The 25,568-nt window shown below is 47.0% G+C and overlaps 1 protein-coding gene across 3 annotated transcripts in view; it reads left to right on the forward strand.

The window, feature by feature from the left end:
- The window catches only part of TSNARE1 (t-SNARE domain containing 1), a 1,194,676-nt gene that overhangs the window by 808,881 nt on the left and 360,227 nt on the right, over positions 1 to 25,568 (forward strand). For all 3 annotated transcript variants that reach the window (XM_078686668.1, XM_078686667.1, XM_078686669.1), the window contains 3 exons: positions 10,830 to 10,920; positions 17,479 to 17,553; positions 22,563 to 22,619. In XM_078686668.1, the coding sequence (XP_078542794.1) occupies positions 10,830 to 10,920; positions 17,479 to 17,553; positions 22,563 to 22,619 (223 nt within the window). The remainder of the gene's footprint in view (positions 1 to 10,829; positions 10,921 to 17,478; positions 17,554 to 22,562; positions 22,620 to 25,568) is intronic.

Consider the following 25,568-nt stretch of genomic DNA (forward strand, 5'->3'; position numbering starts at 1 on the left):
CCAGAACATAACTTTAGATTGGACCGTCCCTTCATTTTCAGCGACATAGACCTTCAGGTCCGCCCTTAAAGCCTTCACTACATTTACGTTTTGTAAATCCCACGCCGTCAGTCTCCAGGATCCTGGGGTCCCCCTTCTTCCAAACCCCAATCTCACGAGGAGTGGGGAATGATCAGAGATCCCCCTTGCCTTATAGTCCGCCGTATCATCTATGTCTAAGTGTTGCCTTGATAGAAAAATGTAATCCAGTCTCGAGTACACTTTATGGGAACCAGAGAAGAAGGAGTAGGCCTGCTGGTCTGTTTGTAACCACCGCCATACATCCGTGAGTCCCATAGTGGCAACCATTGGCGACAGGGGGTTCGAGTCCGGTCTCTGATCGTCGCCCCCGTCCGATCCCGCCCTGGGTCCATCACATCATTAAAGTCCCCGCCTAGGATCTGTATGGTGTCTGCTGTGTCGAGGAGTATTTCTGTCACCTTCTTGAGTGTGTTGGCCTGCAGTTTCGGGGGGCATATACTAAGAGTATTGTGTACTCACGCCTATTCCAGGTCCCCCTCACCCCCACGTATGTTCCCTGTGTGTCCGTCCACGTGTGAGCTATGCAGAATGGGGTCGTCGTCTTCTTCACAATTATGGCCTCTCCCCTCGATCCAGTGGTGTACCCCGCATGCGCCAGTACCCTGTACTATCCTCTAGCTAGGAAGGCACATTTTGTCCCCTTAAGATGTGTTTCCTGAAGTAGTGTTATGTCAGGGCTCATTCTTTTGATGTAAGAATTGACCAACCCCCTTTTAATCTTGCTGCCCAACCCATTGACATTCCATGTTAGGACACTAAGTCCCCTTTGGTCCCTGTGAGTACCTTTGGCTTCATCCGGCATCCCGGTGTGTGCATACCGTAGTGTGGTTGGATTCCTGTGTGGAGGTGTCTCCTAAAGAACCTGGGCGTGTGCTCAACATGACCTGCATCGTCCCCTCCCTCCCCCCATCCCTCATCTGCCCGTCGTCCTAACCACATTGACTCAAAAAACTGCCCCAACGTTTCCCAACTCCCCCCACCCCACCTTCCTCCCCCATCGGTCCCACCATCTTCCTCCCTCCTAAAGTAGGACGTATTGGCTGGAAAAGGTCTTTCGCCCTCCCTGAGTTCTTCCGTCTATGCTAAGCTACTCCAAATTGGCACTCCCACAGTGACCAAATAACAAAAGGATATGGTCCATAGAGTCCGCAATAGAGTTCGGTAGGTCGGTACAAGAAAGGAGAAGAACTAATACAAACAAAGAATTACTGTATAACAATAATGAAAATAGGAGGCGTGTAAGCCACTTGCGTGTCACCATGCGGCTCGACCGATATCTCCGTCATCCATCCTGTGTCCTTCTCATGTGTTCGAGTCCTAACCTTCCCCCTCAGCGGGGACTTTGTCAGCCACGGATTCACTCTCCATCTCCTATATGGCTGCGATCAATGGGTGAAGTGACCGGTCTCCCCCATCCTCCCCCCCCCCAGTTGCGTCATCTTCCGTGTCATTTTCCCCTTCGGCGCAGTTTCCGTCTGCCAAGGCCCGGTATCGAGATCCTGCCTGGGTGACCCGATGCGGAGATCCGGGGTCTTGTTGCGTCCTTAGGGACCCCTTCAACGAGGGGTACGGTGTCAGCTGTGTCTTCCTTACAGCTCGCTGCCGTCGCCTCCGCTGTGGCTGCACCACCTCCCAAGGGTTACCAGTTAGAGGTCCCTCCATTGTCACGCTACGCACAGCCTCCTCTCGACTCCGGAAAGGTGGGCGCTCCTCCAACCACTGCCATGCGTCGTCCGGGTGCGTAAAGAAGTACGTTTTGTCCTTATAAATTACTTTCAATTTGGCTGGGAAAAGTAACATATATTGGATCTTTAAGTCCCGGAGTTTGGCCTTGACCGCGTCGAATGACCGTCTCATTTTCTGTACCTCCTGGGTATAATCCGGGAAGATCATTATTGACGAGTTCTCGACCCTTATGTCCCCCACCTTCCTGGCTTCGCGAAGGATGAGATCTCTGTCGGCAAAGTTGAGGAACCTCGCGATGATCGGTCTCGGTCTTCCGCCCACCAGGGGCTTAGCCAGAAGTGCCCTATGCGCCCTCTCGATGATAAAGCAATTTGAGAATTTTGCCTGGGGGAACGTCTCAAGGAGTCAGGCGCGCAGGAAGTCCGGCCCATTGGGTCCCTCAATCCCGTCTCTAAATCCTACGAAGCGGAGGTTATTACGTCTCGCTCTGTTTTCTGATCTATAATCATTCTTTAGCTCACTTTGCCACCCCAGTTTAGATCCAGCCAGAGGCAAATCAGTCTGACCCTGTGCCTCATGGGAACAGTCCAGCCCGAACTGCCAAGCCAGGTTTTCCCTGGACTAAAAACAAGCATCCTTGGACTGGTTTTGAACTGGGATGGCGAAGGGGGCTAAAGAAGAATGATGGATTCAACCCAGATCTGTGACTGGGGGTGAGTCTCTGAAAAGTTTCAGCGCTCCATCCATCATCTCCTTGTGTTTACTTTGTTTGCCCAAAGTTGACAGCGTATGCCCAGACATGGGTCCCTTGCTCACTTTGTCACTGGATTCAAGCTAACGTGGCTGATGAGGAGTGTTACCCCGAAACCGGTCCCAGGATGCTTGTTTCCGGTCCAGGGAAGACCTGGCTTGGCAGTTTGGGCTGGACTATTCCCATGAGGAGCAGGGTCAAGACTGATTTGCTTATGGCTGGGTCTAATCTGGGGTGGCGAAGTGAGCTAAAGAACGATGATGGATTCAACCCAGCTTTGTGACTGGGAGGTTAGTGTTGGAAAAGTTTCCACACTCCATCCATCATCTCCTTGTGTTTGCTTTCCTCTTCTGCCGGGGGGTGCATTTCTCCTAAGGGTCTTCCTGCAAAAGCCTAAGAAACGTTACAGAATGGAGAATTTCTTTTTGTACAGGAAACTGTCCCTCTTCTGAGACCTTTTTGAGACCCTGCAGTTAAGTTCCCCTATGCCAGTCTCTTCCTTTTCAAGGAGACTAAGGTTCTTAATAAACTTAAACCCTGGTACATAGCTGCATTTAACAACCTGTTGCTGGTTGGTGCCTTTCAACTGGCTATTTTTTACGTGTTCAGGATTTCTCCCCTCATCTCTCTGGGCTTGTCCCTAAGAGTGGACCAGAACCTATGGGCTTTGTGATTCAGACATCTCTGACCTACCTCTGTGCCCCCACTGGCTGTGGACTTGACAGCTATTATAAGAAAACCACTGCCTGTGAGCATTCTGGCCCAACAGTCTTCGAAGCAGAGTATGATGTCCCGCCCGGCTCCTCTCTTGCAGCCATTTTCAGTGCCGCCTTAGCCCACGAAGACTGAAGATATATGTTGCCGGTGGCAAGGACTATCCTTTTACTGAGCCTCTTCCCAGAGCACATACATATGCACAAGTGGAAGGCTTCTTGGACTCAGATGCCCTTGATATGCCTAACCTGAATTTTAGGTGCACAGAGAATGCTTGGTTTATCAAAACGTTAGTGGAGTAGATCTGTCTCCATCAGGTCATAGCCCAAATACTTTGAGTCCTGAAGAAGACTGTTCCATTATGTATGTTGTGGGTAAAGCAGTGTAAGTACTTCAGCTGCTCCTGCTGCCATGAGCTGGTTAGCCACCTATTTCCTAAACATTCCGCAAATGCTGCTTGTAGGGGGTGGCTATTTTTATTAGGCTCTCATTGAAGTTGTAGATTTTCAGCTCTGTGAAGGACCCTTTAGGATGATGGCTTGGGGTCTGGACCCTGGTGGGGATTGACATTAGCAAATGTGTAAACTACCATCACCCAATTCCAGACCAGATTGAGGCCTCGCAACATCTGTATTCCCTGGTAGTGCTATTCAAAGGCCCCATTATTATGGGTGGGAAATTTTATCTCCTCCAGGACCCTAAAATTGAATACCTTAATGAAGAATATAAGGCAATCTTAGCCCAAAACAGCAGGTTTTATTGCCAACTTTAAATCTGATTTTGGTCTGACAGATCTGCAATATACCTGTTACACTACTAGCCACAGGGCAGCATCCAGAATAGATAATTTTTTTATCCCCCAGTGTTTAGGAGGATTGATTTATCAAATTATCACAAATAGTTTTGCTGACCATGCTGTGATCTCCCTTTGTTTCTGAGTGGGAATGGGGTTGTTCCCCATGAAAAAGGTGGAGTTTTGATAAAGTGTTCCTAACAGAGCTTGATTTGGTGGTATCAACTCCGGGCTTTTTGATAGTTTTATCAATTTAAATTGTACTCTTCCCTTCTTCATATTGTTTGTGATGCCTTTCAGGTGACTATGATAGGCAGGGTGATAGATTGTTTGGCTGTAATGGTTAAAAACAGAAAGAGCTTGGCGCCTGTTCTTCAGGAGAATGTCGTACGTACAACTTTTGCTCTAAGGACAGCTAGGAACTTTGATTTCAGAACCCATCTACAGGAGTTGGACTCAACAAAGCAAAAACTTAAAGACTTTCATGTGGGAGAAAAATTGCTGAGGCAACAGAATATAAACCAGAATTAAGAGTGAGCATTATGGCAGACTGCTAGCATGGTCCATCAAAGCTAAGACTAATGCGAACTTCTTGAAAACTATTGAAAATGGAATAACTGAACAGCTTACATCTGAGCCTCATTTTATACAAAGGTTTTTAATACATTATACTGCACTTTATGAGTCAGATAATACTAGAGATCCCAATCGGATCTCAGATTTTTTTTCCAAAAGATCACAATCCGTAAGATGTATTCAACTCAAACTTCAAATCTCCTGGCCCGATTTCAGCTGAGGAAATTAAGCTATGCTAAAAGAGATGGATGAGAGAATGGGAAAGCAGTGGGTAGTGATAGATTCTCAATAGAAGTTTATGAAATCTTGTTACTTGAGCTACAAGTTATATTGATTAATCTTCTTACTTCAATCTTAGAGGGTGGGCTGTGCCGCCTTCTTTTTCAAAGGCGATTATAATTAGTATTTTGAAAAAACGGACAAATCGGCAGTCCACCCAGTCTCATATTTTTCAATTAGTCTTTTAAACTCAGATTACAGGCTTTTCATGAAAATTATAGAAGTTAGGGTTACTTCTGTTGCTGCATCCCTGATCCAACCAGATCAGAATTGGTTTCTGGTAAACAGATCAATCTCAGCTAATACTCAGTATTTGATACAGGCAATCAACTTTTTTGCTCAGAATAAACTGCATGCTGCTATTTTGATGTACAACAAAGAAAAAGTGTTTGACTTGGTCTGCTAGGAGACTCTTTTTCGCCGACTCAGTTTCCTTCTCAGTTATTTTCAATGCTGAAGGATCTCTGTCCGAATGCCTCAGCATTGATAAAAATAAACTCTATAGAAGCAGGTAAAATTGGGATTCCCAGGGGAACTAGGTAGGGTTGTCCGTTGTACCCAATTTTGTTTGCTCTTTTTATTGAACCTCTTACCATAGTTATTCGTGGGGATGATAGTATCTTTCCTCCTCTCCCCGGTATTTCTAAATTGAAGCTACTTTATTACGATTTGGTGGTTTATCTGAAGGCAGAGAAGAGTTACGTTCAGAATTTACTCGATAAGATCTGGAGTTTACCTCTATTGGGGGTAGGAGGAATAAAATAAACCTAGGGAAAACAGAGATTCTTTTATTTAATACCTCCACTGCAGATATTCCTCTACACCTAGGTTATAAGTATAACCCCACGCATCCAGTATTTGGGCATTAGTGTGATCTACAATTATGAGGATTAATATAAAGTTAATTATTTGTCAACATCATCAAAGTGTGCAAGCTTCTCCTCAAATGGTCTCCACTATCTATTTTAGTTATTGATAGTGGCCTTCATTAAACTGTTATTTTTGCCTCTTTTCATTTTCTTTATTTTTAAATATCCCAATCAAAATATCGAAAGTTTTTTTACGGCGGTTGACTTGCTACTATGCAGGTTTTTCGGGAACAACCACCAACCTAGGCTAATCTTCCACAATGTACAATTTGATAAAGAACTTGGTGGCCTTGCTTTGCTCAATCTGCGATCATATACATGGTTGCACTTCTAGACGCCTTTCCCGCCTGAATGATGCACTTTCTGTCTGGACCTTTAATCTTTGAGAGTTGTCTAGTCTACGTCATGCTGGAGGATGCAGGTATTTCTTCGCCGGTATTTATGAAAAAGCCGTTATTTGCTCAAATAAATGGGTATAAGGGGATTCAGGAGCTACTTTGGTGTAAGAATGGAGTTTTTAAAGAATGAAATAATCCAGAATGTCATGAATTTCTTTTATTGAAACATTGTACTAGCTTTGACTTGTATCTCTTTGAGGGACGAAACAGCTGGGAATATCTAGGCTTTTGAGCGTTCGCCAATTTTCAATATAATAATTCATGGAATCTTGGGACCAACTAGATATAGCAAATTATACTTGAGGAAAGAAGCTGTGGTATAGCTATTCGAAAATAATACAATTGTTAATGATGTATTTGGCATCCCTTTCAGGATGAGCCTTTGCCATTTTAAAAACTGGGTTCAGATTGACATCTAAGGAATGGGAAAAATTTAGTTGGTTTAGTTACAAGCTAGCTAGAACCGCTTATTTTAGCCGCATGTAGATTTTCTCCTGCTTTCTTTTGTATTGTACCCCTAAACATATGAAAAGCTTCTTTCCCTCTCTTCGTAAATGCTACTTAAGATGTCATCTGGAGGGAGAAGGAGATTGGCTTCATATCACTGCATTGTGCCCCGATTTACATTCATTTGGGAATCAATTGCCGTTCTATCTCAGCTCATTACTAAATAAGCCTTTTCAGCCGGAACCCTTCACTATTTTGTTTGGGATGATTAGTAGGGATAGTTTTAAATTAGATTCTGGTCTGCGATATTTTTCATTTTCTAAGGTAGGGTTTATATTCATCGCGATGATCCTGATCTTGTTAGAGTGAAATTCAGCTGTGCCACCTCTACTGGTTAATTGGCAAAGTAAAAGGAATAAAGTTACATTTCTTGAGTACATGTGTGCCTAAAGAATTAATCAAATGTAGTATATTCGTATTTGGTGTAATTTAGACTCTACTGAGCGTGTTCGTAGCAAGGGCAGTACATGCACTATCTCTGCTAATCTTTTAACTCTGTCTCATTGATTTGCTTAGATATGATCCGAATTCATTATCAATGTATGATGCCATTGTATTTTAATTCCTATTTATAGCTACTTATATTTGTCTTTTTCTTCTCTTTCTACTAACAACAAAATTAAATTAAAAAAAGAACAATCCTCTTACTGAGTCACTTCCCAGATCCCACACATACAAGCAAGTGACTAGGCAAACTTGCCTCTTTCTCAATTAGGTTTCCCAAATGAATCCTGTTGGGAACCTGTAATGTTCGAAGCAGAGCTCCCTGTTAGATCTACAGGCAGTCACAGGGAATGCTTTGTATGCCGTTTTCACAACCTATTAGCTTGTGCTTTGGTTTCTGCTCCTGCTCATTCTTATCTCTTCTAAATAGTTACCTGCTGAGTGACATATTTATTTCTTTGTGGTATTCATTAGCATTCTCAGAGGCCAAGACCGTCCAAATGACATGAAAATATAAATATGTGAAAATACTTTAAAAAATGTACACAGTCATTCCAAACATTGACTGTACCAGTGCAATGCAGCAAACATCATATGTATTTTCTGTGACAAGGAAAGAAAGCGGGGCAGACAAAATATGCATCAGATCCTGCAGTACTCAATTACAAAAATCACAAACCTGCTTGTGTTTTTTTGCGAAGTCCCCTCCAGATTTCATTTTTATTTAGGAAATCCCAGTTCCTACGTTTTAGCCGCCTGAAATTGGCTGCAAGTTTATTCTGCCATTAAAGCAGAAGTCAATCAATCAATCAGGGGATTTGTAAAGCGCGCTTCTTACCCGTGAGGGTCTCAAGGCGCTAGGGGGGGGCGGCGCTACTGTTCGAAGAGCCAGGTCTTGAGGAGTTTTCTGAAGGCGAGTAGGTCTTTGGTCTGACGTAGGTGGGTAGGAAGGGTGTTCCAGGTCTTGGCGGCGAGGTAGGAGAAGGAGCTGCTGCCGGAGGTAGTTCGTTGGATGCAGGGGACGAGGGCGAGGCTGGCGGAGCGGAGGTGGCGGGTGGGGGTGTGGAAGTTGAGTTGGCTATTCAGGTAGGCTGGTCTGGCGTTGTGGAGTGCTTTGTGTACGTGGGTGATGAGTTTGAAGGTGATCCTCTTGTCGACGGGAAGCCAGTGCAGGTTCCTCAGGTGGGGGTGATGTGGCAGCGGCGGGGTGCGTTGATGATAAGTCGGGCGGAGGCATTTTGGATGCGCTGGAATCGTCGTAGGTGTTTGGCTGGGATTCCGGCGTAGAGTGCGTTGCCGTAGTCCAGCCTGCTGCTGACGAGGGCCTGTGATCCATTTGTAGATCCTGCGAAGGGTGCGGAGGGTGTTGTAGCAGGAGGAGGAGACGGCGTTGACCTGTTTGGACATGGAGAGGGTGGAGTCGAGGATGAATCCCAGGTTGCGTGCGTGGTCGGTGGGTGTCGGTGCTGTCCCCAAAGTGGTAGGCCACCAGGAGTCGTCCCAGGCTGAGGGGTTGGGCCCGAGGATGAGGACCTCCGTCTTGTCTGAGTTCAGTTTCAGACGGCTGCTCCTTATCCAGTCGGCGATGGCCTTCATTCCGTCGTGGATGTTGGTTTTGGCGGTGCGTGGGTCCTTGGTGAGGGAGATGATGAGCTGAGTATCGTCGCGTAGGAGATGGTTGAGGTTGTGGTGGCGGGCCACTTGTGCGAGGGGGGCCATGTAGATGTTGAACAGCGTCGGGCTGAGGGAGGAGCCCTGGGGGACGCCGCAGATGATGTCGGTGGCTTTGGATCGGGGAGGCGGACACTCTGGGATCTGCCGGAGAGGAAGGACGTGGTCCTGTCGAGGGCCTTCTCTTGGATACCGGCTTCATGGAGGCAAGTCTTTAGTGTGCGATGGCAGACCGTGTCGAAGGCGGCAGATAGGTCCAGGAGGATGAGGGCTGATGTTTCGTCGTTGTCTAATCGGCGCCTGATGTCGTCTGTGGCGGCGAGGAGGGCTGTCTCGGTGCTGTGGTTTCGTCTGAATCCGGATTGGGATGAGTCCAGGATGTTGTTGTCTTCTAGGTGGCGGGTCAGTTGCATGTCCTTGGGGTCCGCCTTTGGCTTCTCGAGGAGGGCGGTGATTTTGGAGTGCTTTCAGCTTTCCGGGAAAGTCGCGGTTTCGAAGGAGATGTTGACGACCTTCCGTAGTTGGGGTGCGATGGCTGCGCCTGCCTTGTTGAATATGTGGTGCGGGCACGGGTCCGTCGGAGATCCTGAGTGGATGGAGTTCATGACCTTGCGTGTCTCGTCATCGCAGACGTTGGACCAGGAGGTCAGGAGGTTGGTGCTGATGGTGTTCGCAGGAGGGGTGGGGTCTGGTGCGGTCGGGTCGGTCGTGGCGTTGAAGCTGTCATGGATGTCAGCGATCTTTCGGTGGAAGAAGTTGGCGAGGGAGTCGCACAGTTCCTGTGAGGGCGGGATGTCGTTGGCGCTGGGGTTGGAGAGTTCTTTTACGGAAGAGCTCTTTGCTGTCGTGTGCGTTGTTGTCCAGTCGGTCTTTGAAGGAGTACCTCTTGGCTGATCTGATGATGATTGTTTCCATTTTTAGAGACAATCAAAGTATTAATAGAAATATTTCTTAATCTATACATGAAAGTTGATGGTATTTAGACTCCCATGGCCTTAAGAGCAGCAGTGCCATTGTTTAACCTAGGTTGGCGAAGAATACCTAACCTTGTACCAAGACACACTGCTTTACATGTGTGACCTCCAAAGTAGAAGGAAAATAATACTCCGAAATAGCAATATTCAACCACACTTGTGTGACATCATCCTCTGTTTCTTCTTTGCAACTATCATAGGCTTACTTTTTGACAAACGAATACTCAGGTATTTGTTTGAGATTAATACCCCAGACAAGTTAACTTATAACAATGGTGTTACATTGAGTCACTTGCTTGCAAAGGATGGGTATGGGATGAAACTTTAGACTTGGGGAGCATTGAGGGATAACCAGATACGTATCTCAAAAGATCATGCAGTATAGTGGAAAAGTAATAAACCTACTACTCGAACTGCAACAGTCCTAATTAGATAATTTTGTGTACTCATTAGAGGCTTGTAAAACAGATGTAGTTTCGCATTGTGCTACTTTCAGCAATAGATTTGTTTACTAAATTATAAACAGTAGCGCAATGCATTAAAGAATAACGGCTCTATTTAATACAGTCCATATTTCAACACAGGCTCCAAAGTGTCTATGCTATAATTATCTGTAGGCCATGGGACTAAATCACACCAGCACTTTAGGAACCATGTGCTGGAGTAGGCCCATTCGTAGAGTTTCCAGTCGCTACTTGGAGAACTTTTTCCCTGATGCATTAAGAGTGCTGGATGATGATATGACCCTCTGCTACAAAAATCAAGTGTATGTGCTGCTAGTACCATTGGTGGTGCTTCTCTAGAATTTGTCATATATTACCAACTCCCACCCGACATCTGTGGCTCCACCACACACACTTTGTTTAAATCTGGTGACCAAGGTAGAGATCACCTGGCAAAATGAAAGCTTGTAAATTAACCAGAGTTAAGAAGTTTCTTGAATTAGAGATGCGTCTTAACGTGCAAGAGAATTGTTAAGTTCTCTCACCAAGTTGTGTCGATTTCAGCATTTTTCCACCCTGTATGTTGGAAAAGCGAGATACAATGCACTTTAACAAACCCGCCTCTCTTGTGCTTTCTTGACAGGCATGCCACACAGCAGGAGACAAACAAAACAATCACCACCAGCACAAAAGCGATCAGGCAGCTCTCCGAGGTAGTCAGGGGATCTTCCCGGGTAAGTAGCATTTGGAAAATACAGAGGTATTGCTTTAATTGTGTCTAATCCAACGCCTTAGGTGGATATGGTGAGCCACACAGTGTTGGGGAGCTCAGCTCTGGATTTGCAGGCTCCACAGTTTTTGACGTTTGGATTTGATGCTCTTGATTTCCTTTGACAATTCTACCCCAGGTTTTGACCGCTGCTTCTCTGGTCCAGCTTAAATTCTTCTTTTCAAATTGTGTGCAGATTGATGAAAGGGGGAAAATGTCTTTGGGGATGAATTAAAGTATTGTTTTACTTTTTATGTCCATTAGGAAATCGTACTATCTGATATAGCAAAAACTACTGTATGGAATTGCTCTTAACTGTTCGTGAAAATAGAGCTTTACTCCGGATAGGCCTTTTGTCTGGTTTACTGTAAATCCATTCTTTACTATTTGAGAGTTTTGGATTTCCAAAAAGTATGAGGTGGGCTCTGAAGAGTCAGTTTTATATATATATATTGACGATTAATTCATGCAGAGAATCCCAGGGTAAACATTTGAGGAATATTAAAATCTGCAAGGATGCTTCAGCATTTTCCCCGTCATTCCATTTGGTATGCATGGATCAGAGCAGTCAAAGTTTTTGGTCTAGTAGTATTGAGGGCAGGACCCCTAGCAAGTTGTTTACTGTCGATATGGGCTCAGGCCTCATCAACAATTCACAGTCACTTATGAGGTCATTAGTAAGGGTGTGTAAAAATCCACATAATTTGCTTTTGCATAATTACTTGAAATTTCAGAAAAACTATGCAGAATTATACAAAACCAGGATTAAGGTCTACATTTTATTGTACAGTGTGTCCTTGGATTCAGTTAGGACGCAAGGACGCATTTTGTACTTAAGAAAAAAAAGCACGAAAAACTGCACCTGCTCGCGTTCAGCTCCTTCATGTTTTTTCCCATGAGCATTCGTTAAATGTTTGCTGTGAACGGTGAGTAATTATGTAATGTGGCATAATTTTATGAAATTCTTTTAACAAGCGAAATTACGAAATGCAAGATTACACTGCATAACAAAAATGTTGCTTGGACCTGGTCATTAGAAGATGCTTTCACTGGGTTGCCCACCATAATGTGGCAATTCCAGTGTTAATTTTTTTGTATTGGAACCATAATGCACCTTCAGGCGACACGGGTTAAAAAAATATATAATGATACATTGTCAGCATCTGTACATTTTGGGAGACGAGAATATTGGCTCACTACGTACAGAACTCATTCACCCAACCCTATAGCATCCGTTACCTGCGGTGAAGTATCCGGAAGAAGCACGACGGTGTTACCAGATTGGAATTTTTTTTATATGCCCCACAGTGATAGTCTCGCATAGAAGCCTCTTCTGGGAAAACAGTGACTTGAGGAATGGAACCATAGCAAAATTGTAGCCATGCGGAGGGCCCGGGCATCCTAAAAGAAATTTTGTTTAACATGATTTTATCTGTGTAAATAGAATGCATTTGTTTTTATATGATCTTAAAAGTGTTGTATCTGCTTTTATGATATTTATATATCGAAATAAAGCCATTCATTTTTTCATTCAAAAGAAATTCGGCTTTCCCCAAGCTTTTTTGTCAGCAGGCATGACAAGAAGATCAAATGGCTGCTTTTAATTAAAAGCTCCTGACATTTCAAACGCAATTCTTCGCAAGTTAGAGATAAAGACATGAAAAATATACATTTAAGGCAGCAAATGTTTCACCCTACATGTGCACTGTAGGCAGTTAATCGCTCTTCCATCCTTCCATCCAGAGGCCCTCCCTCTATCACGTCCCCTGCTTCCCCTTTGTCTCACAGTTAAGGGTTTGAAGTGGCCTTAGTGTAGTATAAGCCCTGAACAAGCAAGTACCCCTAAGACCCTGACTCTCTTAAAGTGAGTCTGGTACACTGAAGCAGTGACAAGTTAGGAACATTGGAAGAAGCCACTGACATTCAGGCTGGGATGCTGACATGGGGGGCCTGCTGTGACCGGGACACTTAAACGCGTGCACCTACTGAGAAAGGGACTCTGCTACTGTCAGTGGAATAGTAGGGCACAGGCATGGTGGCAGTAGGTACTGACATTGGGAAACACCTAAGGACAAGAACGCAGGGGCTCAGACAGACTGTGAATGTGACCAGGAGACACTGACGCTTGAATACAGATGTTGACAGCTGAATACCGACTTAGGCATGGTGATGAGAAAATGCACACACACCGACAAATAACACTGACAAGATGACCCTGGGAACTGACACGGTGATTCTTACTCGAGGACACACACAGTAGGGGAACGAAAAAGGGGACACTTACATGGGAACATGGTGTGGGAGCAAAGATATTGACTGTGATAGTGACAGTCGGACAATGACGACGCGACATGGGCATGAGGACACTACTCCGAGGACACTGGCACTGGCATTGACAATGAGGCAGATGGATACTGATATTGTGACATTTACATGGGGAGCATTGCCACATGGGCACTAGTAGTGACAATGAGACACTGACAAAGAAGCATTGTTTAGGTGACTTTGTTACCATCATGATACATGCTATTACTAGCTATCACTACTAATAACCTGGTCTCCTGGAATTATAAGGCAAGAGAGGGCAAAATATGCAGCACATTTTGTGATGGCTTTACTTCATTTGCTCATAAATTTGAGATGTTCACACGTTAGCACTGTGTAGACCAAGGTTTCACCTCTTTCTGATAGAAACTTTAACCTCCGATTCCTCACCTATGGAACTTTCCCAGGCGCCAGACTGGATCCAGAAACATTTGTGGCAATTGTCTCACGCATCAGTAGATGGCATTGTGTGGCTCTACATCGAATTTTTTCCACCCTGGATATGATGTTTGGGCCTCCAAATATGCACCACCTCCGCGAGCTGGCGTCAACTCCTTTCTTTACACACCTAGTGGAGTGGAGTGGCTCATTGGTTAGAGGCGGCAGACCCGGAAGCAGAGGACGGCCCGGGACCAGGGTTCTATTCCCAACGCGGCAGGGTCGAGGACCAGGGTCAGTGGACTCGATAATTCTCGCCTCGGTGCCTACTCTAACCAGGGATCACACTCGGCAACTCTGGGCACTAGCTTGCCTCATCTCCACAACGGCCCCCCACATACGCCGGGGATGCCTGGTTTCACCTTGGAGATACCCAGTAGGGACCATCTCACAGGGAAAGCCAGGACGGGTTCCCCAGCGGTCTACAGCGCAGAAATACTCCTTCGGGAGTCGATTCTAGCGCTTTAGAAACCCACAATCACCTTCTGTCGTGGATCCGGAGCTAACAGCCTGTCTACCTGACCGACCTTTTCCCTCAGGGCACACTTCTTTACAGTTTGCAGATATGGGTCACAAAATGACAGGCTGTAAACCATGATGTGAGTGCCATCAACAGACGTCAGTCCCAGTTGGGACGTATGCCTCTGGTGTCTCTGCATCTCATACGACTCAGTCATGTCCTTGCTGTGTGAAGTTGAACCACAAGGCCATCTGCAACCGTGAATGCAAGCTAACCATCGCCAAACTTTGTAGGAGGAAGCAGTCCTAGTCAAGGAGCATTCCAAATTGAAGTTGTGTATTTCATGTAGGTTCTGAAATTTGCACAAGAAACACAAAAACTCCAAATTTGAACCTCCAACATCCCACCACTTGCACTGTTTTGAGTCACTCAGTGCTCCAGGTACTTCCAGGCTGTGGAGCAGTTTTGTGAACAGACCACTGAGGTGCGTCCACTCAACCTCCTTTCCTAGAGGACAGCTACAGTGGATAAAATGAGTCGGCTGAGAGAGGCTGTGACCAAAATTTTTGGTACCTCACTGGATCCTGCTGAAATGCCTTCCAGCCACAAGGATCCGATGTCTGTTGGAACTACGTTGGCTGGTCCATCCCCGACATCAAACTCCCCACTCGACCTTCACCTGAAGTTGGTACCTATTACAAGGCTAGTACTGTGGCTCCAATCCCTTCACAACGTTCAACACCATCCACGGCACCGCAACTGATGCCACAGGCCTGAGCCTTGACGTCACCAACGCTGATTCAGATTTGGAAGCTCAGCCTGTACCCTCTAGACTGCAACGTTATGCCCCGTCGAACCCAGAAACATACCATCACTATGACGACGACAGTGGTGAATACGGAAGAGCTTTTTATGAAGAAGGGAATCTATTTGAAGACCTTCAGTAAACCAGTGACCTGGGCACCTTACCAGACATTGACTTAGATTTCCCAAACCAGGCTATGGATACTTAAGGCTCTGTCTTCTCAGTCACGGTGATCAGGAGGATGGCATAAGTCCTTGACCTTACTCTCCCTATGCAGGAAGTAAAAACAAAGGCCCTGAGGTCCTTAATCTAACAGACCAGTCAAGAACCTTTGCTAACTTTTAATGAGGCTGTCACTGATGTGTTGGTGTGGACCTGGGTGAAACCAGGATCTTGGCCTGCAGTAGACTGGTGGCGAGATGGCATGGCCCTACCTCTGCATACCTGACTTTGTACTCCAGCTTTCCACCCCAGAAAGATTGGTGGTAGAAGCATCCTCCAACTGCCTGAACCCCCATTAGTTGCCCATCACTCCACGGAACAGGAAATCTAAACGAAATGAAACATTTTCTGAACAAGTTCTCTAAAGTACTAGCTATGCCTCCTGGGCAGGTACTCACACACCTGTGGGATGGGATGTGGATGTCTTGCTGGCTGTCCCAGAAGAGATTAGACCTACCCCACAACTCCTAATCTTAGATGGTGAAGACTTGGCAAAGTACACAATCCGCTCAGGACTGGACACAGCTGACTGTTTGGGTATGGCAGCCAACGCCAGTGTAGTCTTTATTTGCCAAGCTTGGAGTTGCTCCAAAGACTTCATCAGATGCGCTGCAGTCCCTCATTGACATGCTCCCGCAAAAGAGGACCATCTCCAGATGGATTGTGCTCTACGTTAAGATCTGCTATGGGCTAGCCTAGTAGCAACCCTGCAAAGGCTTGTGCGCTCACTTCAACTGAGCAAAGGCCGCCACCACTGAGTTGGTTCACAGTGTGCCAGTTTTCGACATTTGCAGACTGCTATATAGGCGTCCCTCCATGCGTTCTCGAAGCACTTCGATCTGTCTTGTACGATTTCCTGCCAGTGCACAAAAATGGCACATATATATGGGCATGTCATATCTGAAGCGGACTGATCTGACGTAGAGCTGCATGAGAAAATTGCTACAAAAGTATCCGGATCCAGTCTGGTGCCTGGGGAAATTCAAAGGTGAGGAACCTGCGGCTCGATGGAGTCAAGCCGAAAAGGCATTGCAGACAGTAAGTAACTTGTTCATTAGTACCAGTTTACACCCAAATACAATAAAAAGCAACTGAAAGGTGATTTAGTGAACCTTTGCAAAGGGCGTTCCACTGTGCAGCAACACGTGTTGCCATGTTTTTAACCCCTCCGCCGAACGTTCCGCGCTGGTGCGGAACGTTTTATTGCGCGGGCGGGGCTGAAACGTTCAGCGGACGTGCGCAGCACTACCGAGGTAGTACACGTGACGTCCGCTGAACGTGCCCCTCACAGAAGGGGTTAAGTAACATTTGATCCTTTTGACCTAGAAACATCTTTTTTTCTGTAAAATCTGTAGATTACGCAGCAAATGGTGGATAAAGTGACAATTGTGGCAAATTCATGATTATGCTGAAAATGCTGCGGCCACAGCAACACTTAATTTCCATAATTCCAGTCGCCTTACTAATAACCTCAACAGAATGCTAGAAGTTGGCCTATGGCTTCAGTGTGAAATGTTTGTTTTCATAAGTATCATTGACAGTGACCGCGCTTATAGACTCCACTGTTGTGCAGCAAAAATAAATGTTTGAGAAGCCAGTCTTTGTCTCATGGCTGTGGACGGATTGCTGTTAAACCATATTTTGCACACACTTCACTAAAAGGGGATACATATCTCACTGTTCTGTTGTACCTGTTGAAAAGACCATGTGTTGCATCAAGTGGGGGGGTGTAGGGTGACCAGAATTTTAAAGCCCAAACCCGTTTTACAAAAATACAAGGACTAAAATTGTATTTAAATCTAGCGCACACAATGACAGCGCTCATCAGCGCAGAATTCCAGTAGAGGCAGTAAAAACATAATTGAAAATAAATTTTTAAAGGCAGTGTCATGGCTGTTAACTAAATTGCGTTCTTATAACAGCTGCTAACTAGCCCTGCTTTGGAAAACGTAAAAAGGAAGCTCCCGCCCATATTCAGTCGACCCTCTCTAAAAACCGGGACAAGAGCTACATTTCCCGAAATCTGCGGGGCAGCCGGTGAAACACCGGGACTATCCCGACAAATGCGGGACACCTGGCCACCCTTGAAAAGGGAGGGGGGGGGGATAGTGTGACAGAAGAAAACACCTGGCGCTACCTGCATCCGAGGTATGATATTAGTTCAGGTTACTAGCTTTAAAGCTCATGTAGGCCCCTCTCAGGGGCTGGTGATGTGATGAATGCATGTTGAACAACTTCATCCACCTAATCTTACTTTTTTGTGTTCATTACAGCAAGATCGACTTCAGTTGGACAGGCTAAAAAACCAGCTGTCAGATGCCATCCAGCGCTATGGGACGGTGCAAAAGGTAACCTTTAGCTGTTTAAAATTGTAATTGATCCATTACCTCTCACACACAGCATTGTACTATTGACCTGGATGAAATGAATGTCCCTCCCACCTTCATTTGGTTGTGTATCAACATACTATGAAAATATCAGCCGCCAGCAATATACCTAGCGAGGTAAGCGTGCATAGGAGTGCAGATGTGCTATTCTACTTCCACATCTGCTTACTAGTGGAGAAGTGTGGCTCAATGGTTAGAGCAGGCAGACTTTGATGCAGAGCTCTGGCCAGGGACCAGGGTTCGATTCCCGCCTCGGCGGGTCTCCGGCTCATTAATTCCCCATACTGGATATTCTCGCCTCAGTGCCTGCGCTGATCATGGGTCCCACGCTGCAACTCTGGGCAATAGCTTGCTTAGTCTCCACAACGGCCCCAAAAGCGCTGGGATGCCTGTCTGCACCTGGGGGGTACCCAGGAGTGGACATTTCCCAGGAAAGCCAGGAAGGGTTCCTAAGCGGTATACAGACAGCGCCGGGACACCTCCGGTGGAGGTAGCTGTGCGCTTTACAAATTCCGACATTTACAAATTCCGACATTACTATGACAGTATTGTGGATGTCGGTATCTTGCAGTCGATAAATAAAATTCAGAATTGTAGTAATGCACCTATATCGTGTTATACCACATATCGTGCTTGGCCTCTAGGGTTCCCTGTCCTTAGCACTGCTGTCTCCCCCTGGTCCCAGCTCCACACCTTTGGATTTGTAGCTGGATTTGCTGCTCCCCCTAATAAAAATATGCAATAAGAGATCATAGATTGGTCGTTGCTCCTTCGTTTTTGCTTTTGAAAGAGCGGACTCCAAGTGCCTGTGTTAGTTTTTCCTCTGTAGAGACTCTATCTAACCGCAGATTTCTCACTGGCCCACCCTGCTCTCCGTTTTGTAAAATAGACTCAATACAACACAGTCTACTAATACAACTGCAAATCTAAAGCTCTGCACACTGCACTATCTGATGTCGATGGCTCCGCGTTGACCACGTGGACAGAGATCACAAACTGATGCTAGCATGCTGGATCCAGCCCCCATCCCCAACAAACAATACCCTACAAATGAACAGGCGGCACCAATCCTCTACCCTCTGCTTTAGATGGCGGCTCACGGGCATGCTCCTGTCCTGTACTAGAGGACGTGAACCTCACTCTCGGAATCACAATAAGCGGTTCTGTGGACAGCCCCTGAGCTTGGAACATTGGTCCTCTACTCAAAGAATGTGGATGTGGTGCCACATGTTGCCCCAAGAGGCAGGGGAAGACCAGCGATGCCCCTTAGATTGGCCTGAATATGTCCAAAAGCATTGTGGGTGCCCATAGCATCCTGCTAGGGATGGTTTAGACTGTCCCATTCCCTTCTTGTGCGGCACACAGTGAGCCACAATCACAGGTGAACTTGGCGAGAGTGAAATCAGGAGTCATGCTGACCAAATGGTGCTGCTGAAACGCAAAAAGGGCTAACGTCACATCATGTGTATTAGTACAGCACATGTTCACCCAGAGGGGGCATTTTGGAGCTGAATAGCGGATGCTTATTTTGCCCCAACTTAATGATTCTCATTTTATCGGCTTTAGAAGGATGAAAGGCTGAGTAGATCTACCTTTATTTGACCCTGTGACTATGCGGGCACACACGGATTCCTAGAGCCGATATATTAGTCCACCGACCCTCATCAGACTAAATGTAGGGAGTCACATGGCAGTCTAGTGTCTGACTCTCCTTCAGAATTTCGGGCCTATCAAAGGCCTGGTGTGTGAAGAAAACCCACAAACCTCCCTAATGATATTGATTAGCCGGTTTCCGGCCCCAGATGAATTTGCCACAAGCGCCGCCCCAAGCTATTCTGCTCACTCCCAGCAGCCCTTGATCGTCCAACACTACAGTGCAGCGGGGTGTCAAGACTTAGATTCTACCCCTACTTGCCTGCAAAAGGCGAAATCCTAATGATGGGTCTGAGAAAATTAAATTTACACCACCCACTTTTGCACTTTGTTAAACTTACGAAGTTTGCTAAACATTCCAAGAGTGTGAACATATCAGCTCGAAAATTACTTTTTGTGCTCGAGTCTCTAGTGAAATACAGTTGTTTCTAAGGATTGCTTCCGCAAAACCTAATTACTCGATTTGAAAAAGAAAGAAAAAACCTCCCAACTTTGGGAAGTTTCCAGAAACCTACCTCAATATCAATGTTCACGAAGTTTCCGAAATACAACACTCTGCTAAGTGCCCTTTAGGAACAAGCATTTGCAATGCAATAGGTCTCGCATTAGGAAAGTGTGAGCAATTGGTATTGTAAATGACAATTTTTTAATGTGTGTTGGCTTTGAAAATATATAAATTAATAGCATTGTTATTCACAAAGCCAATAGCTTACACTTTCCTAATGCGAGTCCTATTGGCTATGGCAATGTTTGTTGGTAGCAAGCAAGGACAGTGCTGTTGTGGTGCTGAGTGATGATGTAGTTGGGCTGATTGATGTGGTGGTGTAATAGAGTGATGTGGTGGTGTCCCCGAGTGATGTGGTGGTGTTGTGAGGCGTGCAGCGGTGTAAGGCGTGCAGCAGTGTGTGGCGTGCAGCAGTGTGTGGCGTGCAGCAGTGTGTGGCGTGCAGCAGTGTGTGGCGTGCAGCAGTGTGTGGCGTGCAGCAGTGTGTGGCGTGCAGCAGTGTGTGGCGTGCAGCAGTGTGCGGCGTGCAGCAGTGTGCGGCGTGCAGCAGTGTGCGGCGTGCAGCAGTGTGCGGCGTGCAGCAGTGTGAGGCGTGCGGCAGTGTGAGGCGTGCGGCAGTGTGAGGCGTGCGGCAGTGTGAGGCGTGCGGCAGTGTGAGGCGTGCGGCAGTGTGAGGCGTGCGGCAGTGTGAGGCGTGCGGCAGTGTGAGGCGTGCGGCAGTGTGAGGTGTGCGGCAGTGTGAGGCGTGCGGCAGTGTGCGGCAGCGTGCGGCAGCGTGCGGCAGTGTGCGGCGTGCGGCAGTGTGTGGCTTGCAGCAGTGTGCGGCGTGCAGCAGTGTGAGGCGTGCAGCAGTGTGGCGTGCAGCATTGTCATGCGACGGTGTGCAGCATGCAACAGTGTGAGTAATGCAGCAGTGTGCAGCAGTGTCTGGCGTGCAGCAGTGTGTGGCGTGCAGCAGTGTTCCGTGCAGCATGCAGCAGTGTGCAGCAGTGAGTAATGCAGCAGTGTGCAGCAGTGTGAGGCGTGCAGCAGTGTGAGGCGTGCAGCAGTGTGAGGCGTGCAGCAGTGTGAGGCGTGCAGCAGTGTGAGGCGTGCAGCAGTGTGAGGCGTGCAGCAGTGTGAGGCGGGGATGTTAAAGAGTCAGTCGTAAGTGGGCCGGAACTGAAAGAGTAAAATAAATGAGACCAAGAGAGATGAAATAGAGAGAAAGAAAAAATGGAAAGAGAAGAGAGACGGGGAGTGGGGCAGACGTGGGACGGGGAAGAAAGAGGCTGAAGGAGCTACTAATAAAATAAAACAAATATGCTGTTTGTTTTCTCCTGCTTTAACAGTTATTGTGTTTGCATGAAGTTTAAAACTGATATAGTTATGGGGTATTATGATGCTGTTTAAGCGTAGGTATAAAAAAAAAAAATACTAGTTAGAATTGTACCATAGACTCATTTAAAAAATGAGTGCTGTTGCTAAAACGGAAGAAAGACAAAGCGTTACGAAGATTTCAAAAGCCACACACACAAACAAAGCCCTGCAGGCTGAAAAGTGAATGCCACAAAAAGTTACTCAAAGGCATGTACTAATAACAAGCAGTGGCTGCGAAATCAAATAATAAAAAAAACCAAGCTCTCGGCATTGCTGTGGCGAGGGGGGGCGGGGGAGCGGCAGCCTTTGAAATCTGATGCCGAGGCTCAGACAAATGGTGGTGTGTGAGCGGCTTCCTTTCAAGTCTGAGGGGGGGGAGCAAATTGGCGAGCGCCCCTCGCACATGCACTGGCCATAATCCAGTGGTAGGATTTTCTGGTGCCCCTCTATATCTCTCGCCAGCAATTCGCAAGAGCATTGGCAGGCGAGACCTAAAAACACGGGTGCCCTCTCTCTCACCATGTGAGTGAGTGGTAATAATGATGGGCACATTGGCCCCTTCCCACCCGCGGGTTGTCGGGCCTCTATCCTTGCTGCAGGACACCACCTGTGCCACCATAAAACACCGCTACAAAGTATATCCGACGGATGCAGCCAGTGTTTCTCGGGGCCTGTGGCCCTTGCTCGCCAAACTACCTCCGCCCCCCTTAGAGACAGACCTCTCTTAGCTTCATGCAAACTGTACAATATGTTCTGCGTGTCCCACCCAACATCCGGCGGGCCGCTGCCACCATCCATTCATTACACGCGACCTAAAAGTGAGCAATGCTTTATTTCTGTTGTATGTAAATATAGACGCCTCTTCGAGCAGCCACGTGGCCCCTCTCCACGTTCCATTATGTATCTATTTGTGTGAACAATAAGTTATTTGTAATATGTAAATTTAGGCGCTACGACAAACATCTGCCTTTTGGAGCAGTCACGTGCCCCCTCGCCCCCGTTCCATTATCTGTACACTTGTGTGAGCAGTTTGTTATATGTAAATTTAGGCGCTACGGCAAACATCTGCCTGTTCGAGCAGGCGCGTGGCCCCTCGCCCACGTACGACTATATGCCTGTTCTACATTTTTGTGCCAAATGTAGTCTGTTCTTTCAGTGTTCTCCGTGCCCAGCTTAGTCACGGGCTCGCCAGCTGAAAAGTAAAAGCATGTCCGCGCGCAGCCGGGGGTGCCATTTTCCAAGTGCCTCTCAGCGTTCTGAAAACGCCGTCAGATTTTAAAGTTGAAATGGCCTCAATAACTCGGAGATGCAGTGTCCCCACTTGGCTTTAGTGCTGACACTTTCTGTTCTAATGCAAACGAGCAGCGTTTAATATGCATAAGTCTGGCATTTTGACTCTGCTTGATCCAGATCATTATTTCTTACCATCTTTTTTTTGTTAATTCCTTTACAGAAAATTGCAGAGAAATCAAAATCGTTGCTTCCCACAGGACAGAGGAGCAGTAAACAGGTAGGCACATACATATCTATCACTTTCCTGCAGTGAGAATAAACAGAAAGATGATTTCAGAACAATCTGCGTACTGTGCGATTTATATAGCGCTTTTATCCGGAGCGACGCTAGAATTCGTGTTTTCAAAAGAACACCCTTGGAGTGCCTCGCTCTCTTGGCATGAGTAAGCCACAGTTTGGAGTAAACCTGATGAACTTTGGCATGCAATAGATGGCAATTAACCGGAAAAAGCGCGCGTCTCGAGCTATGATTCATACAGCTTAGCAGTGGAAATAGGCATATGGGGTTGGTGTCTTATGTGCCTCTCCCTTGGCATGTTTTGAATTGTTTGCTTCTTTATAATTATGTTCATGATTTTTTTATGAAAAAACACTTTTTTGTATTTGCTCCGCATTTTGCTTATGTTCTTGAATTAATGGTAGGTGATATTGTCAAATGTATTAACCGACAACAAGCTGAGATGTTGTCATAAAACTTAATATTTATTAAAAAAAAATAGATGTGTTTCTATCACAAACGGTATTAAAGCTCTCCACAACCTGATACCCTTGGTACAATATTGTCTTTGGACCGGAGACATAACCGAGAGTTAAATGATTGCAGTAGGGGTGATTGAATGATCCCGCATGTTTATGATTCCTAAATATTGTGTTTCCAGGAGTTCGTTTTTTTGACTTTGCAGGTAGATGAGAGTAAGCCCTGTCAGTCAGGTGGTGCTCCAGGGCACGCTTTTGCTGAAATCTGCAGGACAGGATACAAGACTTCAGGGTTTGTCCAGGGACCATGGGATAGATTTATTATAAGGGTTTGTAAAGTACTACCGCCATTAAACCTCCTTGCACCTCTTTGTGGAACAGGAAGCAAGTAAGTTGAGTAGCCACAAGTTTAAGATGGTTTAAGCAGAAACAACTATGTTCATGTGTAAGAGCTAGGTTATATGGCCCAGCAGTCATTCTGTTTAGGGTGCCTAAGGTAAGGTCAAGACCTTTTACACCCTTAAACAGTAGAAATGAATTTCCATGACTGGAATGCATTCAACAGAAAATATATCAATCAAGCAGAAGATGAGGACTCCAGCCTGACGTTGCAGAATACAGTTTTAGTTTTCATCAGTGTTGGAAAACGAGGCAGTATCTGTGAGGCCTGCACAAATAACATGACACATTTGTCCTTCACTGGGAACCAAACACCCTAGGGCAGCGCCTGACTCTCAGAGGGTAGCGTTGCAGAGCAGTCTGAGGATTACTCAAGGGAGGTGGTGTGGGCTAGTAATCGCCATTTGCAGGTGCGCAAAAATAACACTCAATAATTGATTGTCCAGTCTGTACTTTGCTTTATAAAAGTAAGAGTACATTTATTAAACACACACACCACTCAATACTATGCACCAATTTACAAATATACATAAGCTGATGGAATTACTTTGTGACATTGCACAACATCTCCACCCCTCCCGCAGCGGGGGTGGGGTCTAGTACCACCACTCCCATGTATGCACATCATCTTGCCCCAATGCAGTGAATTGGTCTTAATCTGGAGCGAGGGCCCTGCGCACTGACACCATCCCAATAGCGAACCCCCCCATTACCTCCACAAGCATTAAACAGGCTACACCTGCCTTGGTGACACATGACCCTGACTGAGCATCTCCTACCGACCATACAGTATTCACCTCTTCATCTTAAGGGCTAACAGTCTGGGGTCTTCACCTAAGCGCAGCTGCAAGAATACATGTTTACGCACACTTTAGAATGACAGTACTCAGCACATTTGGATATCATTAGAATGCATTGCAATTACAGCCCCTAAAGGCATCACAGATAAAATCACAGGTTTAAGTATCTACTGTCAGACACCCTAGCAGGAATGTCTAGCCACTTAAATCTATTTTTCATATGGCATCACCTTGCACCAGCACCTCACAGTAACCAGGTGAAAGTCAGTCCCTCTACAAGAAATAACCATTGATAATCGCAGTTCAGTGCAATTACACCTCTTCACCTCCAGGGGATGCCCTTCTAGGCATCCCCACCTCAGCCCTTCACTCCTTGATGCAGTATCCACAACACCCTCAGCTGAAGAACAAAAGTTCCAGCCCAGAAGATGTAAACCGCCAGAAGAGCCCTGGCGGGGTTGATTCCTTAGAACCCCCAAGACACTTGGGGTGGGACTTTTCTTCTTTGGGCTGGGGGAGGCTGCGTTGCTCCTGCAGCTCCCCCTGCCCCTCCTTCAACAATTGAGTGACCCCCCCTCCTCTGGGGGCCACCAGCACCCGAAACAGCCGACTTCCTAATGCCTTGCAAGGCATTCTGGGGCGATTTCGCTCCTTTTCCTGCATATTGGATGAGCGGCTCTCCCGCTGTGCTGGGGAGAGCCGCGCTGATCCGCCGGCGGCTTCGCCGCATCCTCAGGCCTCGTTGGGGGGCCCGGTCCCACCAGGACCCCCAGGTAAGGGTCCGCGGCGCTTTGGTTGGGGGCCCGGTCCCACCCGGGCCCCCTGGCTCCTCCTTCTCTTCTCTGGGGGCCCCGGTCCCACCCGGGACCCCTACGGCCTTCCATGCTGGAGGGCAGTCCAAGGAGCCCACCCCTGGCTGCCCCCGCCGGCTCCCCGCTCGGCCCGCACCCTTGTGTGCGACCGCGGGAGCCGGCCCTTCAGTTCTCGTCTGCCCGCGCCGGCGGGCAGACGGGCAGACACGGAGACCAGCGCGGCTCCCGCTGGCCTCGGGGGAGTGCAGCGGCACTCCCCCCCCTCCTTCCTCCTGACTTCGGGGCCCGGGGATGGGGGCCCGGGCCCCCGGACTCGTTCGGGGGGGCGCGACGGCGCTCCCCCTCACTCAGGCGCCGCGGGGCCCGGGGATGGGGTCCCGGGCCCCTCCTCCTATCTTCTTTGCGGGAGGGCGCGACGGCGCCTCCCGCCCCCGCCTCCTCACACGGGGCCCGGAGTTG

This window comes from Lissotriton helveticus, chromosome 4_1, assembly GCF_964261635.1.
Source record: "Lissotriton helveticus chromosome 4_1, aLisHel1.1, whole genome shotgun sequence".
In the NCBI taxonomy this organism is placed as follows: domain Eukaryota; kingdom Metazoa; phylum Chordata; class Amphibia; order Caudata; family Salamandridae; genus Lissotriton; species Lissotriton helveticus.